This window comes from Rhipicephalus microplus, chromosome 1 (assembly GCF_043290135.1).
Source record: "Rhipicephalus microplus isolate Deutch F79 chromosome 1, USDA_Rmic, whole genome shotgun sequence".
NCBI classification, from domain to species: Eukaryota; Metazoa; Arthropoda; class Arachnida; order Ixodida; family Ixodidae; genus Rhipicephalus; species Rhipicephalus microplus.
In genome coordinates, this window is record NC_134700.1 from 11,128,707 (window position 1) to 11,150,427 (window position 21,721).

Consider the following 21,721-nt stretch of genomic DNA (forward strand, 5'->3'; position numbering starts at 1 on the left):
TTGCCTTCAAGGTGCGGAGTTTTTCTCTTCACTGGATCTGCGCTCTGGATATTGGCAAGTACCAATGGCTGAACCAGACCGTCCAAAAACGGCGTTTGTGACCCCTGACGGCTTATATGAATTTAATGTAATGCCCTTCGGTCTTTGCAATGCGCCTGCGACTTTTGAAAGAATGATGGACAGTGTCCTCAGGGGACTTAAATGGCACATCTGTCTTTGCTATTTAGACGACATAGTTGTATTCTCGGCGAATTTCGAAACTCATCTTTCCCGTCTGGAACAAGTTCTCCAGTGCCTTACGGCAGCCGGGTTGCAACTTAACTTCAAGAAATGTCGTTTTGGCGCCCGCAAACTCACAATTCTCGGCCACGTCGTTTCAAAAGAAGGAATATCGCCAGATCCTGCCAAACTGCGTGCCGTTGCCGAGTACCCCAAGCCTACTACCCTAAAAGAGCTTCGTAGTTTCATAGGCTTGTGTTCCTATTTTCGGCGTTTCATTCGCAATTTTGCCTCTATAATTGCCCCTCTGACTCAGCTTCTCTCCCGTAGCACGGACCTCTCTGGCTGGAATTCCCTCTGCGATGAGGCATTCACGGCGCTACGCCGGCTACTCATCTCTCCGCCAGTTCTCCGCCACTTCGATCCCAATGCACCCACTGAAATTCACACGGATGCAAGCGGTGTCGGCCTCGGTGCCATTCTCGCTCAACGCAAGGATGGCTGCGACGAGTACGTTGTCGCCTATGCCAGCCGTACACTAACGAAGGCAGAGTCCAACTATTCCGTCACGGAAAAGGAGTGCTTGGCTATCATTTGGGCTATAGGAAAATTTCGCACCTACCTTTACGGACGCCAGTTTGATGTTGTCACAGATCACCATGCCTTATGCTGGTTAGCGTCCATGAAAGATCCTACTGGCCGCCTCGCTCGTTGGGCTTTACGCCTTCAGGAATACGATATCCGTGTTGTTTATCGCTCAGGACGCAGACATTCGGATGCCGATGCACTATCCCGTTCTCCACTGCCTCCTGACCTTGCCTGCTTATCAACTGCCATTTGTGATTCGTCATCGTTGAGCATCACTGACATGCCATCCGAACAGCGCAAGGATCCCTGGATCAATTCTTTGCTCGACGTCCTCTCTCACAGTTCGTCAGAAACGACTTCACGCTCCCTCTCTCGTCAAGCAAGACACTTTACTGTCCGTGAAGGCTTGTTGTATCGCCGCAATTACGTGACGGATGGCCGTAGGTGGCTCCTTGTCATCCCTCGTCATTTGCGTTCGGACATCTGCGCTGCCTTTCACGATGACCCCCAGTGTGGCCACGCTGGAGTATTTAAGACTTACTCTCGCCTTCGTCTAAGATACTACTGGCGCGGCATGTATCGGCACGTTCGCCAGTACGTTCGGTCATGCACCACGTGTCAACGACGCAAGACGCCTTCTCACAGCACTGCTGGCCCTTTGCAACCCTTAACCTGCCCAGCGAGACCATTCGACCGCGTCGGAATTGATATTTATGGTCCTCTACCCAACTCTCTTCGAGGCAACCGGTGGATTATCGTCGCCGTGGATCATTTAACACGCTACGCTGAAACATCTGCGCTGCCTGCTACCACTGCGAAAGACGTTGCGTCCTTTCTTCTTCACCATCTCATTTTGCGACACGGTGCACCTCGTGAATTACTCAGTGACCGTGGACGCGTGTTTCTCTCGAACGCCGTCGACGAGCTACTCAAGGCATGTCGCACTGTCCATAGGAAATCCTCGGCATACCATCCCCAAACCAATGGCATGACAGAACGCTTTAACCGTACCCTTGGAGATATGCTTGCCATGTACGCCTCTGACGACCACACTAATTGGGACCAAGTGCTCCCTTTTGTCACGTACGCGTACAACTCTGCGCCACAAACAACCACTGGCTTTTCTCCTTTCTTCCTTCTGTACGGACGTGAACCATCATGCTCCATGGACACCATTCTCCCTTACAGGCCTGATGTTTCCGAAGCGACGCCTGTTTCCGAAGCAGCTGCTTATGCCGAAGAGTGTCGTCAACTCGCTCGCTCATTTACCGCACAAGACCAATGGCGCCAGAAAACTGACCACGATTCCTCTGCGTCTACTGTACACTATAACCCAGGAATGCTGGTTTGGCTCTGGGTCCCGTCTACCCCTCCCGGTCTTTCCCCGAAGCTTTCGTCGAAATACCATGGCCCCTACCGTGTGGTGCGGCAAACATCTCCTGTCAACTATGAAGTTGAGCCCATTGATCCACCCTCGGACCAACGCTGCCGTGGGCGTGAAACAGTACACGTATCACGCCTCAAACCGTGCTATGACCCCCTTGTCGTGTCCTTTCCCTAGGTCGCCAGGTTGGCTCCTTTCTGCGCGGGGAGTAATTGTACCGAAGCATAGTGGCGCCAGCTCTGTGCCAGCGTGAAAGAAGACGTTGACGTCCGTGTGTGGCTCGTGCTTGCCTGGTTCCTGCCTGTACCAGCTTGTTGCGGCTAACGTTTCTGGAATAATAACCTGTGTTTTTACGCAACCTTGCTCGTTGCAGTACTAAGGATAGAGTCCCGTCTCTCAAATGTGCTTTTTGTTCTGATGAGACTTGCGGAAAAAATACACCCGAGAGTTACTTTCTCTCAGGTGTATTACTCTTTTTGGCATCAGCAATGAGGCCAGTGAAGACTGGACCAGGGTAAGAAGCAGGCTTCAGTCTTTTAGAGCAGCTTTGGGAGCAGAAATAATGCGATTTTGGAGCAGCTTTGGAGCAGTAAAAAAGGGAGTTTCGGAGCAGCTATGGAGCAACAAAAGTTGTGCTTTGGAGCAGATTTCTTGGACCACACATCAATGTTAATTTTTGCTTTTTGGTGAACACAAAACATTTCAATGGTTTTTAGTAAGCATGCAATGTTGATTTAGCGACCAGACTTACCATAAATTCATATATATTAAACCTTACAACATCAAAGGTGAAAAGGCAGCAACTCAAAAAAAAATATAAGTGGCGTTCTGGACAGCTACTAGACCTCAAGCGAATGAACAAATTAATGTTAGGATGTTGCAATGATCAAAATGTGATTAATATGCCGTATCCATCATGAACAGCAACTCAAGACTAGCAATGAGCTGCTGCATAATAAAAGTTATCTTCATACTAAACCCATAGGGCTCTATAAAAATAAATGTAAAAAACATGTTTCGGTCATTGAAGTGCCACAGTTCACATGAGAACCACGAGAAAATTTAGATGCGCTCCCTGCGCCATTGCTAGGCAATTAAAGGGGTCATGACATAGTCACCCAAAAATTTACGGTTTTCGGCAAAAAACGAAGGTACAGGGTCGAAATATGCTTGTACAAGTGTGAAAACTAATCAGTAGTAGAGGCTCCTGACAACATGCGAGCTAAATATTATAGCGCAGCACACGGCCTGGAATTCACAATAAATTATCAAAGTCAGCTAAAAATTGCTTTCTCTTCTCTCGACATTCACAGAATAAGCCAAAAAATCACTCGTAACAAGCCCATCTATCAGCCACTGGCTGATTTTAACATGGCGCGCTCGGTCGTTACAGAGATTACCGTGAAAGGCAGCAACTTGTCCACGTGGAAACGCGCGATCACACTGAAAAAGTTGTGCATTCAAAGAAAAAAAAAAAAGGGAAAGAGTGCTCAAGATCCCGAGTCATGCGTGACTTTTTGTGTGTGTGTGCGTGTGTGTGTGTGTGCGTGCGTGTGTGTGCGCGCGTGTGTGTGTGTGTGTGTGTGTGTGTGTGTGTGTGTGTGTGTGTGTGTGTGTGTGTGTGTGTGTGTGTGTGTGTGTGTGTGTGTGTGTGTGTGTGTGTGTGTGTGTGTGTGTGTGTGTGTGTGTGTGTGTGTGTGTGTGTGTGTGTGTGTGTGTGCCTGCCATTCCTCCCTGCTTAGCTTCCAGTGCTTTCGCTGGGACGAGAAAAGAGAGAATGCAATTGCACCATGCGACGAATCTTTGTAACTCCACACGCACTGGACGGATTTTTAAAATTTTTGTGCTGTTTAATTCGTGAGGCAATAAGCTCTTCCAGAGAGTTCATTCAATGGTTACTTGAAGAAGTGTTTCAGGGCCCCTTTAATAATACTCAAGTTGGAATCGGACTATTGAGGTGCAGACAAGAAGTTTTGTGTTTTTATTAGCTTCACGGAGTGGGCGTCGAAGGAAACCTAAAGTCTGGATCGATTTACGCAATATCCAGTCAATATGTGTGTTCCAGGTCAAATTCAAGATTAAATAAACACCTATGTATTTAAATGTTATCGCCCCCTCAAATGCGCCCTTCATCTACTGATAACTTACGTGAAAGCATTGTTGCTGCTATGAAGAAATGTTCAATGAGGAATGTTTCTTTGCTTTGTGAGTTCATATTGCCCCCAATTGATAGATCATGCTTGACATCACCGTGCAGCAGGCAGCTAATTTCATTGACTAGACTTTGGACTTCGATCATTTTCAAGTAATCGATAATCCTACCCGTGAAACTATTACTTCGGATTTGATGCTGACTACAACCCCTGAAACCATATGCCCTGTGTAAATTTTTGATGGTTTTAGGGACCGTAAAATGCTTCCAATAACACTCCCGATTCTCTTGTTTACTGCATTTCGGTTAAAAGATTTGCGATTACTAAAAGGCTAGCTATGTCGCCATTAACATTAAACTAGATCATCTTTTAAATGACTCATTTCTGCCAGCTGTTTCCGCAATGCTCTGTTAATGAAAACGGCATACTATACAAAAAAAATTGCTCGCTCTTATCGACAAATATATTTCGTACATGTCGGCAGACAACGACAAGAACAAATCATGGTTCAACAAAACTCTGCGCAAACTTCGTAATAAGACAAAGCGTCTCTACTGTCACGCAGAAAACAGAGCAAGTGAGTCCTCCTGGAGCAAGTACAAAGCTTTCCTTAGTGAGTCCACTGTTGCCTTACGCACTGCTAAGGACAAGTAATTCGCTCACTACCTACCTTCTCTTTTTTTAGCAAACGATAGCGCCTAATCACAGTTTCGCCTTTTTAGAAGCAAAATGTTCTTCAGCATTCAATACATTTTTTTACTTCTGTTTTTACAAGTAACGACCAGTCCGATATCCCAGTCAGTACGCAACATGATTACCCATTTATGGCCCCTATAGATATCAGTTGGCAATATTTCCTGCATCATCAACAAACTTAAAGAAACATCTGCCCGTGGTATCGACGATATTAACACTAAGCTATTAAAAAACACAGTATCCATTTCAAGTGCAATTGTATACCATGTTTAAGTAATTCTTATTATCTGAAGTGTTGCCCGTACACTGAAATATTGCAAATGTCATCCCCATTTTTAAAACCGGAGTTGAACGGCCTAAAAACTATCGTTCCATATACCGCTAACATCGATATCATGTAAGCAACTTGAACACATAATCGCCTCGCACATTTACACCCATCTCGAAAAAAATTACTTTTTCTTTCGGAAACAACATGGCTTCAGAAAAGGTTTTTCCTGCAAAACACAATCACTCAAATTCACCACTGATCTGCACTACAACATGAACAACAGCCAACCAATAGATGCCATTTGTCTAGACTTCCCTAAAGCTTTCAATCACATTGCATATTGCCATCTCATTTGTAGACCCACTAACCCTTTCCTCGCTTTTTGTCACTTTATCATCAATTTATGATTGTTAACGATTGTCCTTCTTCCATCACTGAGGTCACGTCTGGTGTACGACAGGGGAGTGTTCTAGGGTAGTTACTTTTCGTAATATTTATTATGACTTACCCTCCGGCATACGACTATTTGCCGACGATTGTGTTGTTTACAGAGCAATTAATTCCACTAATGATCACAATATTATACAAATGACCTTCACACAATTACTGACTGGTGCACCAAATGAAAAATGTCTCTGAACCCATTTAAGTGTGATACTATATCCTCGTCACGCAAGCGCACTATAGTTCTATGTTTCCGTACAGCTTGAATAATACGACCTTGTCATCTACCACTAACTACAAGTACCTTGATGTGGGCTTCACTACTAACCTTTCTTGATCTTTGCACATTAACAATATTTGCACTACTACATCGAAAACACTTGGCTTTTTGAGGCACAACTTGCAAAACCAAACTGCTGATGTTCGTAAGTTAGCTTACCTGATGTTTGTAACCCCTCAACTAGAATTTGCATGTGCTATATGGTCACTGTACCAAGGATATGTAATAGCCACGCTTGAATTCATACAGAATAAGACCGCCCAGTATATAACTCGGAATTTCTATTGGTGCGCCAGCATAACAGAGATTAAGCGCTATATTGCTCTACAGCACCTAGATATCCGTCGCAACATTGCTTCGCTTTGTCTGCTTCACAAGTATGTCCCTCCTGATAAGCCTTGCATATTACGCCTCGAAACATCCACAAGCACATCCTCAAGATTACATAATACTCTTAGTTTCAAGTAAACTTTTAATAAAATTACTGCTTTCAATTTATCAGCTAAACCTTGTACCCTATCTCACTGGAATGATCGTCCTGATGAAATTGTTTTGATAAGAGATCATAACTTTCCTGGTCGTCTGAACCCATTTTTTACTTAATCTGTCATGATTTATTTTGCTGTTCTGCTTGTTCATCATTTTTTACTGTTTCGCTTATTCACCGTGTTCTCTATCACTGTACAGCTGCTTTAAATGTATTTTCGAGCGGTTTTTGTAGTATTTCACTTGTTATTGTATCAATGCCCCTTTTAATCAATGTGCAACAAGGCCTGTAAGGTTTCTGCTAAATGAAAATAATTAAATAAATAAACTTCAATTTGCCAATAGTCGGTCTTGAGGTACATTGACAAAAAGTACTTTGCGCCGCGAAGTCGATCAAGGGTGTGGTCTATACGTGGGATAGGATATACATCCTTTTTTGAGGCGGCAGTAATCAATGCAAAAACATAGGGTTCTATCCTTCTTCCCTAATACCACGGGCAAACGCCCACAGACCCTTGGACAGCCGAATGATGTCGATGTGTAGCATTTCGTCGACTTGTTTTTTTATGGCCGCACGCTTTTGCGCCAAACTCGGTACGGGCTCTGACGAACTGGTCGGGCACTTTCTTCTGTTACGATTCCATGTTTTGTGACAGGGGTCTGTTGAATTCTTGACGATAATAAAAACAGTGCTTGTATAGCAGGAGCAGAGTTCCGAGTTGTTCTTGCTTATGCGTGGGAAGGCTTGTGTTAACGTCAAAATCTGGTTGGTGACCTAGATTCATCGAAGCAGCTTTGGCAGCATCAAAGAAGGCAAAAGCATTGCTGGCATCTACGAATTTGTCGATGCAGGAAACCGTCGTACAACTTTGAGGTGCATATATACGTGGCTGAAGTTTGCCAGCACTACATTTGCTTTGCCATCACGCAGCCCAGCTATACCTCCTGCGACGCAAGTTTCGTGGTTAAGAACTACGCAGCCCAGCTATACCTCCTGCGACGCAAGTTTCGTGGTTAAGAACTAGGTGCTGATCGCCCTCTATGACATCTTGGAAGGTTTTCTGCTTCATCAATGCCGATAGAAATAATGAAGCTGGAGAAAGGCCACACGGTGACCTGCCCTTCGATTACATTCAATTATGGTTCTCCAGCATCGTGTAAGGTGGCAGTGCTTTTTTTTTTTTATTCGGGTACCCTAAAGACCTAGAAGACATTACATGAGGGAGGGAGAATAACATTGATTGAGGCAAATAATAGACAAAAATGCTAAACCATATAATAAATATACATTAACAAGAGTAAGTAAAATCAAAAACATTTGAAGGTTTAACAATGGCTAAAGAAAAGCAATCATAACGAGAAAAACAACCACAATTCAAGCACTTAGCAATAAATAATATTTTCATCAGAGGGGGGGACACAAGTTTGAGTTCTTGGAATGACTTTACATAATTAATAAAGGACTCATGATCGACAATGTGTGCAACGTCAGTAGGCAGCAACGATCCATGCACGAATGAAGATGAGAAGTGGTGAGTAATAGAACAGATTAGTGCGAGTGATAATGCGTTCTAGTGCGAGTGATAATGGGTTCAATTTTATACTGGTGATCTAGTCGTGAAGATATATGATGAGCTGGCCTGATATTGAAGATATCGTGGGATGACTGATTGTAGTGCTGCTTTTAAAAGGACAACAGTGTCAGCATCTTGCGCTTTTCTAGGGGAGTTAAGTTGAGTGAAGATTTTATGTCAGTTATGGTTGATGTGTGCAAGTATATTTTTTATATGAAGCGAGCAGTCCTTTTTTGTACAGCCTCCAGCTTCGGTATGAGGTAGGCCTGATGCAGATTCCAGATCAAGGTTAAGGAAGAGTATTCAATTTGTGAACCTACCAGGTTGTTATAAAAGCAAGTTTAGTCTCAAAATTCGTGGGACGCAAATTTCTCCTTATGAAGCCAGGAGATCTGGATGCTTATGAAACCAGGAGATCTGGATGAGCATTCCATCACAGGTATGAAGATAAATCAACACCAAAGTATTTTCTTGTGGATACAGAATCTATACGGTTATGTCGTTCAATGTGTGGTCTTATAACAATGGGTTGACAAGTGTTGCGAACCTGATAGCCTTTGTTTTCTTTACGTTAATTTGTTTTTGCCACTCAATACACCATTTACTGACATTTGCTAGGTCAGACTGAAGGTAACAGGCATCCCAAAGAATAGTAATTCATCTGTAAATCATGCAGTCATCCGCAAATAATCCAACTGTGAAATGTATACCAGTTATGGTATCACTAATATAAACTAGAAACAAGATAGGCTCGAGCACGAAACCCTGCGGTACGCCAGATATGGCGTGCATAAATCGAGACGAATGATCATTACCGAAGATGGATTGGTGTCGGTTAGTTAAGAAGTTGGTAATTCCCTTAAAAATTTTTGTATTTATGTTAAGACCTGTACAGCGGTCCCACACGGGACTGCCGATTTGGAGCAATTTTTGGAGCAGCCAAATTTTAGTATTGAAGCACATTGGAGCAGTAAAATTTTAAATTTGGAGCCTTTTGAAGCAAGTAATCTTGCGATTAGAAGCATCTAGAGCACTAAAATTTTACTTTCGGAGCATTTTGGAGCAGGTAATCTTGCAATTAAGAGCATTTTGAAGCATTATGGAGAGGATAATCTTGCTATTAAAAACATTTTACAGCAGTAAAAATTTAGTTCTAGAGCAGGTAATCTTACTATTAGGAGCACTTTGGCATAGGTATACAGTCAAACCTCGTTACAATGAAATGGAAGGAGAATCATAATTACTTCATTATAACCATTAGTTCATTATAGCCATTATCCACTTCTATCGACAATTCGCCAGCAAGAGAGAATATACTCACAACCACAAACGAATATCATAGCAGCCCACCGCGCAGAGAACGGCCGTCGGAAGGCAAAAAAACTAGCGAGATTATAAAGAACAATGCCCCTTTATTTCCACCAAATTCGGCACGCCAGCTGGAAGATCACATTGAAGAAAATAGTCCATTATAGACTTTAGCCGACACTTCTTCATGCGGATGACTGCTTTTTAAGCTTCAGCAGCTATTTCGACTTCGTCCTCATGGTCATCGTAAGCAACAAAGAACCGTCGCAGCAAGTCTGTCGCATCCAGCATTTGTGGAGGCGTTGGTACGTCAGGTTCGCTAAAATTAGGCTCCAAGGTGTCGACACATTCGTCACTGCCGTCATGCCACCCCGTTACCGTGCGGGCAATTTCTGCATCTGACAATTCTATCGTTGTCACCACCGAGTCAGCATCAGCACTGACGTACAGGCAGAAAGTTAGGCACCACGCCGGCATCAAGGAGAGCGTCCCAAGATGTCTTGACCTTGTCGCACGCGGCACCCCCACCGGCAACGACATCGCCGAAATCTTCGACTGCTTTCTTTTTTTTTTTTCTCTCTACGCCGGACTCAATGGTTTTCAACATTGCCGACTTCTGCTCAATTGTTATATTTTTGCATTTAAGTTTGCCACTGCTGTTTTCCATCTCGTGTCAGGCGGCCAAACTAAGAGAGGTGGTGTTGCTCTTCCCCAGCGAAGGGTGGTGGTGGTGGTGGTAGTGATTAGGTGAAGACAAAAAAAAAACACTTATTTCTGCAGCCCTTAAAGAAGCATGGCGCAGCGTCTTGCGCATGGCCCAATTCTTTGCAGCCCAGTGCGGAGCTGAAGGGGAGGAGGAGGTCAGATGTGCGGGCGGGTCAATGAGTTCTACAGGAGAGGGGAGACTGGCTGACGCACACGCTTGCGCTTATTTCTGCCCGAGCAAGTCCATCAGTTCCCGATGAAAGGGGAGGCAGGGAGACCAACTGACGCGGGTGTTGACAGGCGGCACTTGGCAAGTGCAATGCGTGAGTTATGAATAACCGCAGTCGTGATGATACGTAAACCGTCGCGCACTATAAGATATTGAATGGACGTACACCAAAATGATCAGTAAATGCTCATTGTGGACAAAAAATGCTTCATTATATCCATTGTGAGAAAATTTTCACTTAATTAAAATGAGATTTTAAATACATGGGCGTCTATGAGAATTTCAAGGTGAATTACAATTGCTCCGTCATATACATTAGTTCGTCATATCCCACTTCATTATAATGAAGTTAGACTTAACACGAAGCAGCGTGAGAAATGAATGTAAGCTCTACCACTGCTCGACAGTGGTGCCCCTAACATGAAATCGAGTGCACACGCGTGTGCACTTGATTGGATGCCCTGGATATCGTCGTTGCGTGGGAGTCTAACTTCAACGGCAGCGTGATATTTTTGAAACGCGAAAATCTGGTCATCAAACCAGTACTTGAGGCCTTTTGCAGTCCTTCTCCCTTTTATTTTACAAAATAAACAATAAGTCCTGCTTGTTACATGTTGGTTTTGTTCCTACGTGTAATACCATATTTGCTCGTGTAATAAGTGCACTCGCATAATAAACGCAACCCCAACTTCAGTCATCAAAACTAAAATTTTTTTTCCCCGCATTATAAACGCACCCCCCACATTCATTTCTGCAGTCCCGTTAACCAACACCTGGCACCTACTTACCCTTTGGATAACTTCCCTTGTTTAATTATTATGCTGGCACCCCTTCGCTACCTCAGCTCGCTCCCTCCCCCCCTTTGCCCGTTGCCGTGAGTCGTATTGCTTTCCTTTCTATCTGTGCACATCACGTCCCCCGTCTTCTTTATCTGTGTGCTACAGCGGGGTTCATGAATGCAAGTGTAGAGACATTTCAACTGATAAGAACACAGCGAGTGAGAGCAAGCGAAGGTTATGAATCTGCCCGCGCGGACTGACAATCGCTTCCTGCAAATACAAGACTTTAAAGCCCAACGATGTGCATGCTATTTTCGAACGACGACAACAGGATTTGCTGTCCTGATGGGTCATTCGCCGCTATCGCGTCTCAGGTTTCTGGAAAACCAGAAAAAATCACTTGTCATCCAGAAATGATTGTGACGATTTCCAAAACATGGTAGCACCCTTGATACTGGCCTCGCTTGTTCGCCGTGGAACTTCTCATGTGGAAGCGAGGCGGCAGCCGTATTTTGTCGTTAATCTTGTTACATCGACGACTCGTTTTAATGTATGGGGGGTAGCTTACTGCAATGTTCGTTACTTGCTACAATGACAATGGCTGCGGCGTGCGAGGTGCCACAAAGTTGGCAAAGTGCGTCGTAGTGCACGCTTCTGGGCACCCCTCGATATCACAGCAGATACCACTATTGCGGTTAAACGATTGCGAGAAAAGATAGCCACAAAACGCTTTTATGGTGTGCGCTGGCGGTGCAAGGACAGCTTGCGGAAGACAGCGCCATCAACCACCGAAGATGAGTGAAGTGCAAGAAAGAACCAGTTTCCAAACAGTCTACATGTATGTGAAAAGCTAAGTGACTTAACTCTTCTTTTTTTTTGCATTACAGCATTTCTTGCTTATGCTGAAATGTTTTCATAAAATCTGCCCCACATAATAAACGCACCCCCGACTTTGCTCGAATTTTTTTAGAAAAAAAGTGCGTTCATTACGCGACTAAATACGATGTTCTTTGCGACAACCGGGTTTTGTTGGGAAACGGGTTCCGTTTGCTATTAGAGTAGGTACACATATATGGCGTTGGCATACGTGAGTAAACCCATGCAGAATACCACTGCAATTACCGTCGTGAACAGTGACATATTTCTGATTTTCTGCTATAGTTGTGCTCATCGGCGCTTTGGTTGCGGTCGCGCCGCAGAATGAGGTTGAAGTTCAATGTTCCGCAGAAGTACTGACAGCCAATTTTTGCAAATGGCAACAGCCTGTTTGCAGGAATGTAAAAAATTCTCTTATTAGACTCAACCGCTGTTTCTGGTAATTAAAACATTAATTATTGTAATTTAAATACTGCCACAATAAGAGTGTCTCGCGATTTCAAGATTTTCTGCCATCGTTCCAGGACCCGCATAAAACTGCCCTGCGAGCCACATGCAGCCCGCGGGCCACAGGTTGCGAACCCCTGAGATAGAGGGTATGGCGCAGTTTGGCGCAATTTACGTCAATTTTATCAGGTTGGCGCAGCAAATCTCGTTTGGCACACTTCGGCGCAGTTGGCCCAGGAATGGGATCCCTGCCTGTAAGTTTTTGAACAAGCTGCAAGTGAGAGTCCTTGTCAAAGGCCTTTGCGAAGTCAACAAATATAGCGTCTGTTTGATGCAAGCCGTGAACAGAGTTATGCAAATAGTTATTTAATTCGAATAGTTGTGTTCTGCAAGAGAAACCATGAATAAAACAGTGTTTATTGATAAAGAAGAAATTATGTTCTGTAATAAACTTAATGACAGTGGATGAAATATGTTCCAGGAGTTGGCAACATGTGCTACTTGAGAAAATAGGTCTGTAATTTAGTGGGTTAGATGAATCACGAGATTCGAATTATGTAGGAATTACGCAAGCTTCCTTCCGATCATCTGGGACCCATCCCATGTCAATAGACTGCTGAAACAGTGCAGCTCAAATGTTAGGTTTCGACATTTTGAGAAGCTTAGGGCAGATGCCATCAGGACCAGGTGCCAAGTAAGTTGGAAGACGATCGATGCAGGACTGTATCCCTTCCAGGGTGACATTATTGTTGTGCATGCTTGAATGCAGTAGAGGTACCTGAAGATTACTTGTAACAGGGTTTTAATCCGTGAAAAGACAAAAAAAAACTAATTGAATTCTACAGCGACATGAGCCGGAGAAAGAAAGCTACCAGCTTGAATAATGACACCGTCGAATTCAATACAAGATTAGGGTTAAAAATTTCCTATACCTTTTTCGTGTCACTGCAAAGCATGTTTGAAATGTGGTTAAAAATTTATCTCTCGCTGTTGTTATCTTGATTCTGCATAAGTGCGCATGCTCACGATAAAGCCTTCAATCTTCCCCAGATACTGATAGTTTAGCTTTCAAATATAAATGTTTCTTTTTGTTAATAGTACACTTCACGTGCTTTGCAAACAAAGCGCTTTGCGTGCTGGTCGTTAACTTGACTCTAGGAATATGCTTTTCTTTAAGTCTGATCATTTTGTCACGAAGAAGTGCCTAGTTTGTATTGAGGTCACATCGATAAAATCATTGTAAAAAGTCAATAGAAAAGACAGAAAGGTCAGTGATAAGCCTGTCTACATTCACTCGGGTATAACCAAATATTTCTTTCGAATTTCACGCTTTTGCAAACATGACTTCACAATGCAAGATATTATGGTCGCTACCAGCATCCAAAACCTTTACCGAAACATTATTTGGTTCCGTAGTAAACAATCACTAGGTGTAAATCAAACGACGCAAGCACGTCAAGAAAATATTGTCATTCACATTCTCCTGTGCCATTCCGGGGCGTGCATGATTGCCACTCAATATTAGAATAACTGAAATCACCAGCAAGAAATGTCGGTGACGTTGGGTATTTATTTTGAACAAAACTTACTCATTTAAAATTGAGAAATTCGTGAGATTAATTAGGTGGGCGATAGCAGACACCAATGATACAGGTATTTCGCATGGGCAGACAGAGAGCGATCCATAACATTTTGGGGCGAAAATTTGTCTCAATAACGCAAGCTTCTAAAGCGGCTTTTACCATGACCAACACACCACTTCCTCTTTATTAAACCCTATCTTTTCTGAACAATGAAAATTTACGAGACAACGACAGTTCATGATCAGAAATGTCATGTGACAAACACCTTTCAGTGCCCAGAACTATGTCTGCTGAACATGATTCGACATATGAACACATGTGATCTTGCTTTTAAAAAATACTGCAGAAGTTTGACACAAGAATAGACAGATGCGTACCACAGAGTTTATGCCGTCATCACTGGGTTTTCGCAGAGACTTGACGCTTCAGCAGGGCAGCTACTTTGTTAGAAGTATAGTCCAAGACATAAATCGTGTTGTCTAGAAGAAGCTCGTCAAGCAGAAGTTTGAATTTGTCACCGGGTTTTCGTTTAAATTAAGTGAAATCTCTGAGCTTTTTTCTAATGATCTGCAACCTGGGTGAAAGATCTTCGTCCACACATGAGATGATTCTAACCTTTTCAGTTTAAATGCATGTCTAAGTAGGTTATTTTTTTTTTCTTTGAAGTTGAGGAATTTCACTATTGTTGGCCTAGTATGGCCTGGTCTTTTTTGTCCTATTCGATAAGCATGGTCCATTTCACAAGCTGTGATTCCTAAGTTCTTAAAAACAAACTCAGTTACAAGTCCTTCTGTTTCCCACCATGTCTCCGGGTCTTTCTCAATGATTCTTTTAAACATAAGGATTTAAACCAAAGTGGATTGTTGCGATTGTCTTGATTCTATGCTTTCTACTAGTTTGTTGTGGGTGTCCTTAAGCATATGAACAACCTCGTCAGATCCAAAGAATCCTTCTAAATTGGCAATTTGTCTCTTTATTTCGGTTATGTTCGTTTGGACGTCTTTTACCTTTCCTAGGATGTCTTTTTGAAACTTTCCGTTAGACACAACATTATCCTTCACAACAGTAAGCAGTTGGTCGACTTCGTCAGGGCCAGGATTCGATTTGACGTCTCCTGCACGAAGCAGCAGGCGCGCCAAACAAAACAACACCCTGCCAGTCGCCCTGCAACACAAATGATAGCCAACCTGACACACAGACTTAAGCAAGGATTGTAGCCGGACACAACCACACCATGGTACACGTTCACTTTACTCTGTGATTACAGGCGAAGCAACTAACATGAATGCAGTATATGCATATGCCTATACCCATCACAAATACACACACACACATACACACACACACACACAAAATTTGCAGCCGAAAAAAAAATTCTGAGGTTAGTGTTATTAATTCAGATTTCAGGTGAATCATGGTGCTCTGTTGACTTGGGAAGTCCATCCTTAGTATCACGTCTTTGGAGCACTGTTACAAGATAACGAATCTCACACGATAAGTCTGGTTGATGATTGTGACTCTTGCTGGGCAAACTCCAACCGTCATTATCTGGTGGCCTCCAGTTGTCCTGATTTTAAAGCCATTCCAAGAAGTCTTTACTTTTCCAAGCTTGGCGGCGAACAGCCGACTGATGATGGAATAGCCAGCGCCAGTGTTCATGGGAGTGGTGATGGGACCATTGATGAGAACATTGTGGTTACTTGTTCATCATCTTTCGTTGCGGTTGAGTCGCGGCGCCGGATCATGGCTACATTGGTTTGCTCCGCTGCTTACACATTGCATGGTCAGGTCTTCATCTCACCTCGAAGTTTCCATGTCAGAGCTGCGTTCGGGCTGCGTCAGGTTGAAAGATTTTGAAGAATTTCAAGTACCTGTACGCACTCAGTTCGTCGTACAGCAACCGCACCTCCTTCGGTTGCTGCCCTTAACTTTTTGAGTAAGGGCTCAGAGATCGGCCCAAAGAAGGGCTGGCATACTGCCTGTGGTGTCGTGAAGCGAAGCGGCCTGGCAATGACGAACCACAAGGTCGCCGAGGTGTCGACAGCGCTCCTGCGAGGTTGTCAGAGATGTCACATGGCGGTTTTCCTGGCTGTATACACAGCACATTCAAGGTAAAACCATGCAGTCCCAGCTCACGGTATTGGCAGTGGCGATACGTGTGACCAGCTTCTCCGCAGTGATACCATAGCTAGCGGTGGTCGGGTGCACGCCAAGCGTCAATCTTCCTCAGTATGTACCACAAGGTGGCTGGTGGGCGGTATGACGGCTATGGTGATGGCGGCAGCGTCTGGCAACGATAGTGCTGCTGTACGGCGTCCTGACAAGAGCATGGAAAGGGTAGGCTGCATTGTGTTGCAGCAGCATAGCTCAAGGCCTAGGACTGAGGCTGTAGTTGGTCAGGGGTATCAAACGACTGCTGCAGTTATTCACAAATGATCTCAGCTATCGAATCCATTCAGGTTGCGATCTGCGGAACATTTTGTGCAGCTTCTCACGACATAAGTTGTTGGTTCCCAGCACTTGAACATCCCTGTAACTCGTCGTTGGCATGCGGCGATTGTACTGCCCTTTGCAGATTTCTAGCTCCTTCTCGATGGTTGTGGCCTCCAAAATGAATTCTGAGGCCGTCTTCGGTGGGTTGCAAGCAAGTCCATCAAAAGTTTTTCCTTCACTATGACAATTTTTTTTTTTTTCCTCACACATGCCAGCCTCAGCATGGAGAAAAAGCCGCGTCATCTCTCCCATAATGCTCTCATATGGGAGCTGCACTCACGTGTTCAGTAAAGCGGCCACTCTTCCTTTTCAAACGACACTTATGAACGCTGCAAGGAAGCTGGTCCAGATGTCCCGCGTTGTCAGGGTGAACTCTGTTCTCGAAGCAGGTCCCGACCCTGTCTTCCAACGAGACACAAAGAGCAGCTTGTCGTCTAGGTCCCAATTCTTGAAGGCTAGAGTTTTCTCGTAACACTCAAGCCACATCTCAAGATTCTCACATGCTAATCTTCGAGAGATCGGCGGCTCTTTCGGCTGCTGAATCATGATCGCAGGTGGTAACACAGTGACTGCGATTGTTGCCACCACAAAGGTCATGACCGTTGTCTTCCGGGTCTTATCAAGTAGAAGCCTAACTCTGGTGGCACACCTCGTTGCCTGCAGCTGGCTCCCTGGTCGGCGTTGGCGTCGATGTATCATTGACGATTGAGGCTTGTCTCACAGCTGGAAGGGGGTGTTCGGTAGATGGACTGGGAAGCACCTCTATGTCATGGGGTCGTAAAGCCGACGAAGGCAGAGACGACTTGTCCAAAATGAAACTGTCTATTTGGCCAAGGTTGTGGCCAGTAAACATAGCGGTGAACAAAGCGTCGGCCTTCAATAAACTGACAAGTGGGAATGCGCGTCAGCATGCATACATGTGCATTATTCCAGCCTTATCACTGGTCCTCGTGCAAGCTCTGGATTAACTTCAAGTGTATGGGTCTTGCACGCAATCTTAACAGAACCATCTGCAATAAAGTAGATAGGCGGGCGAGTTGAAACTGATGCATTCTTGAAAACTTTTCAGTGCGAACGAGACGGAACACAAAGAAGAGGACAAGCGCTGTCTAGCAACTGACATTTATTGAAGAAAATTTTAACCACCTTGAAAACCAAAAATGCATGCGCACTTATCAACTGTTATCAAAGAACTCATACAACTTATTTAGTTCACAATCTAACAGGCTACAATAATCGCGAACTTTCTCGAACAAGTAAGTGATATGTGGGGTTTAACGTCCCGAAACCACCATATGATTATGAGAGACACCGTAGCGGAGGGCTCCGGAAATTTTGACCACCTGGGGTTCTTTACCATGTACCCATTGCTTTCTTAACAATGAGGCGCAGTTTGCACTGAGCATTTCTGGCAGGCTTTGTCGGCGAAAACTGAATGAAACAAAAGTGGAAATAAAAAACGTGCATAGCAAAAGATTGAATGCATGGTGCGAGTGCCCTCTACAAAATGATTAGTGCATTTCTTGTTGATTATGTTTCAATACTCTTTAGTTTAGCACAACGGGAAAAGAGCGATTAAGAAATGAGTCAATAGTATTTTTCAACATAGCTTTGTACCCTGGAGCTGCGAGAAAGTAGAATTGCCATCATTGTTCAGAATACCTCAACTTTCCCAACTGAAACAAACGCTTCGTCTTGCCGAAGTCTCTTTTTAAAAAGTTGTTAAATCAAGCTGATTGCCTTTCACAGCTTAAAATTGCATTCAAATACTAATAACACAGGCAACAGTATGCTCAATAAACAATTCCTAGTTAGTTTCAACAGAACATTTCGAAAACTCCAACAAGCAAATGTCCGGACAAAGAGCTGCTTCACAGTTAATGGCACTAGAGTCAGCCCATCTATGCTTTGAAATGCATTTCTTCTGATTTAAGAGGTTACAGACAGGAAGTTGAACATCACAATGCAGCAAGAAATAATCACTGAGGTTAGATACTTGACAGATTGATGAGACAAGATGCAGTATGTTAGTTTGCACAAGATCTGAAATACCATCTGTGTGCAATACAAAAAATTATTTACTATGCATCACTAACCTGCATTCCTTTCCGTAGTGCTGCGGCTGCTGCACCGACCCCGAATAGGCCAAAACCAGCCCCAAAATATGGGTTGGTGCCAAGCTGTGACAGATACTCAATCACAGTCATCTCTTCCGTGAAACCTGCAGCACATATGAGTCCATAGGTTGTGGTATTTCCAAGTGGTAGCACTCAGGACCCTGTTACCCTCAGTGAGCATTGTTTTCATAAGCTGATAGCAGCTAGACAATAGAAAATAACATTTCATGCAAGGTTGCTATTATACAGAGATACTTATCATTTGCCGATGACAGTCAGCCAATCGCACTGAAACTTTTGGAATCATAGTGAGCACTCACAAAAAACGACGAAGGAAAAAAGAAGTGTACACGACATGTGCTGGTGTGCGCAACTTGGGAGGACTGTCACTCCTGGCAGAGTGAAAAAAAAACAGCAGCAGAAAAGGCACCCTGACAAAAGAGTCATGAAACACACTTCTGAAGCTGCTTTTATAATTTGCAGTTAAACATTCCGTTTGAGTGGTTTAACATTTATTCCTCAACAACAATGAGCTGTGTTTTGATCGATGTTGCAATGAAATCTCTGGGTTAATTTCAACCATTCGGGCCCCCTTAAAAGAGCCCATGCACATCGAATTTCACATGTACTTTATTGGTCATTGGCATATTGCCACGTTCCAAAACGTTTGTTATCATCCCAAAACACTACACACCAGATGTCACGGGGTCGTGACGTGGCCGAAGACAGGAGACTTTGCATTGAAGTTTAACTGTTTATTAGGGGGAACCTGTGCCCGGTAAACGGAAAGTCCGATTACAGTAGCAGTCCTGGACTGATAGCGGCGAACGGAGCGTCAGCCATCGATCAACTACTGACAAGCGGCGAAGCGCGTCGGCATTGCCGTCGAATGTTCTAGCGTTATCGCTGGCGGTGGCGTAGATTCTAGAATAATCTATACAGTTCGCAGAGTAGGCGTGATCTTATCGGAATGATCTACTACAGTCCGGAAGCTTCTCGAAAACTGCAGGTGCGGTTTGGGCTGAGAATTGTGTAGTGTTTTGGGACGATAACAAAACTTGGGAAATGGAACGTGGCATTGGTTCCTCTGAGCAAGTTCCGCAGAATCGACGACGGCGAAAGCACTGGTGGCTTCGACAATTTCTTCGATGCATGCGACCGTTGTTCCTTTGTTCACATGTTTGTACTCATTGCTGAAATTCGTGAGCATAACCGTTGCTTTGCCTCCCCGCAGCTCTGCAATTCCTCTTGCGACGCAAATATTTCGGGTGACCAACAGATGCTGACTGCCTTCAATGACGCCTTCCAAGTCAGGTGATTTAGGAGCGCCGACTGAAATAATGACGCTTGAGCGAGGCGGAATGGTGACTTGTTCTTCCAGCACATTCAAGGCATGGCTTCCTGACGGTGTTGCGTGGCGGTAGTGCTTCTTCTGTGGATAACATTATCGACTTTGTTTTTAAGTTGATGACAGCACCATGGAGGCATAAGAAGTCCATGCCAAGGATGACATCTCTCGAGCAACACTGTAGGACTACGAAGTCTGTAGGATAAATACGACCATTAATGGTGACTCTTGCTGTGCAGATTCCTGCAGGCGTTACGAGATGACTTCCGGCTGTGCGGATTTCAGGGCCTTCTCAAGCTGTCCTAACTTTCTTTAACTTTGCGGCGAACGACCCACTGATGACGGAGTAGTCGGCTCCAGTATCGACGAGAGCGGTCACACTGTGGCCGTCGATAAGAACGTCGAGGTCGCTAGTTCGCCATCTCGCATTACAGTTAAGGCATGGCTTCGGGTCACGGCTGCGTCGGCTTGTTCCACTGCTTCCATGTTGCGTCGTCAGGTCACCTTCGGTAAGTGAGGTTTTGCCGTCAGGGCTTTGCCTGGTTGGCGTTGTGTTCGGAAAGCTCCGTCGCGGCGGCGTCGTCGTCGGAGGATCTTCGGTAGTTCGTCGCACAGCAACCGTACCTCCATCGGTTGCTGCCCTTAGTTTCCCGGATACGGGCTAAGAGACCGGCCTCGCGTTGGGCCAGAGTACTTACTGCCGGTGGTGCGGTGACGTGCGGCGGCTGAGCAACGGCGAACGGGAAGGGCTTCGTGGTGTCTACTGAGTTCCTGTCAGGAAGTCGGCGATGTAACGTGGCCGTTCTCCTGGCTGTGGACGCGGTGCATTGATGGCAAAGCCATGCAGTCCCATCTGTCGGTACTGGCAACGGCGGTATGTGTGTCCGGCCTCGCCGCAATGGTAGCAGAGTGGGCGGTGGTCAAGGGTGCGCCAGACGTCAGTCTTCCTCGGCGCACTGCGCTGGGCCACTGGCGAACGGTAGGACGTCGGTGGGGATGGTGGCGGCGGTGGCGTCTGGCGACGGAAGTGCGATGAGGCAATGTTTTGACGTGCGCGTGGAGGAGGGGCGTGGCGGCGGGCTGCAGCGGCATAGCTCATAGCTTGTAGCTGAGGCTCTTGAGGCTGAAAAACGCCCAGCGATCGCTGGATCTCCTGGCGTACGACGTCCGCGATGGAATCCAAGTAAGACTGTACTAAAGGAAGTAATTTTCACAGCTCTTCTTGCACGATCGCTCGGATAGTCTCACGCAAGTCGGTGGTTCCAAGCGCTTGAATGCCGGAGTAGTTTGTAGACGAGAAGCTACGGTTATATTGCCGCATGCGCATTTCGAGCGTCTTCTCTATCGTAGATGCCTCAGAAGTGACTTCGGCGACCGTCTTTGGCGGGTTTCTGATCAGCCCGGCGAAGAGTTCCTGTTTTACTCCTCGCATGAGCAGACGGACCTTCTTCTCCTCGGACATGTCGGAGTCAGCGTGGTGGAAAAGTTTAATCATATCTTCCGTGAATAGCGCCACGTTTTCGTTCGGCATCTGCATGCGGGTATCGAGAAAGGCTGCGGCCTTCTCCTTGCGCACCACACTTGCGAGAGTAGTGAGAAACCTGGCGCGAAAGACGTCCCACGTTGTAAGGCTTCGCTCTTGATTCTCGAACCAGGTCCGAGCAGCATCTTCTAAGGCGAAATACACATGCCGGAGCTTGTCATTGTCCAGTCATTGAAGGCGGCGACGCGGTCGAACCTT

General features: G+C 45.0%; 1 protein-coding gene across 16 annotated transcripts in view; it reads right to left on the bottom strand.

Moving 5' to 3' along the window:
• The window catches only part of Bcs1 (mitochondrial chaperone BCS1), a 628,019-nt gene that overhangs the window by 487,396 nt on the left and 118,902 nt on the right, over positions 1-21,721 (bottom strand). For 10 of the 16 annotated variants that reach the window (XM_075883609.1, XM_037429366.2, XM_037429367.2 and 7 more), the window contains one exon: positions 18,612-18,736. The exons of the other annotated variants lie outside the window; for them this stretch is intronic. In XM_075883609.1, coding sequence (XP_075739724.1) covers positions 18,612-18,722 — 111 coding nt within the window. In that variant the 5' untranslated portion in view covers positions 18,723-18,736. The remainder of the gene's footprint in view (positions 1-18,611; positions 18,737-21,721) is intronic. 16 annotated transcript variants of the gene reach the window in all.